Source organism: Colobus angolensis, unplaced genomic scaffold, assembly GCF_000951035.1.
Source record: "Colobus angolensis palliatus isolate OR3802 unplaced genomic scaffold, Cang.pa_1.0 Scaffold79, whole genome shotgun sequence".
In the NCBI taxonomy this organism is placed as follows: Eukaryota; Metazoa; Chordata; class Mammalia; order Primates; family Cercopithecidae; genus Colobus; species Colobus angolensis.
The window spans coordinates 5,494,390-5,494,894 of NW_012121709.1; the positions used below are offsets into that span (position 1 = coordinate 5,494,390).

At 69.5% G+C, this 505-nt stretch overlaps 1 protein-coding gene across 2 annotated transcripts in view; it reads right to left on the reverse strand.

The window, feature by feature from the left end:
• FBXO21 (F-box protein 21) overlaps nucleotides 1-322 on the reverse strand; it is a 49,197-nt gene extending 48,875 nt beyond the window's left edge. For both annotated transcript variants that reach the window (XM_011928708.1, XM_011928707.1), the window contains exon 1: nucleotides 9-322. In XM_011928708.1, coding sequence (XP_011784098.1) covers nucleotides 9-247 — 239 coding nt within the window. In that variant the 5' untranslated portion in view covers nucleotides 248-322. The remainder of the gene's footprint in view (nucleotides 1-8) is intronic.
• Nucleotides 323-505: the final 183 nt, after the last annotated feature.

Genomic DNA, 505 nt, shown 5'->3' on the forward strand with positions numbered 1-505 from the left:
TGGCTCACCTCACCCGGAACTGCTCCTTCCACACCTTCCCGCTGCTCTGGCACAGCTCGCGCAGCCGCCGGCAGGTGCTGGAGACACGGCCGATGTCGGCAGCCGTCAGCGAGCCGCAGCACAGGATGTACTCCAGCACCTCACCCGGCAGGTTGACCAGGCAGCTGAGGCCCGCTACCTCCGGCGCGGCCTCCTCCGCTAGCGCCGGCACCACTTCCATCGCGCTGTCGGCTGCTGCTGCCGCCATCTTGTCCGCGTACCTGGGTCCGCCGCGCGCGCGCGCGCGAGCGCGAGAGGGCTGGGGAGCCCCGCCTGGCCCCGCCTGCTGGTCTTGGGGGCGAGTCCTGTGATCGCTCCGCCCACCCGCGGGCCACACCTCCCCTGCATCAGCCGGGGTCCGCGCGGGTGGCAGCGCCGAAAAAGGGAGGACATAATTGCGCTCTGTGCTTGGAGCCGGCAGCGCAAGCCGCCTCTAGTCTGGGACAACAATAGTAGCATTGATTCT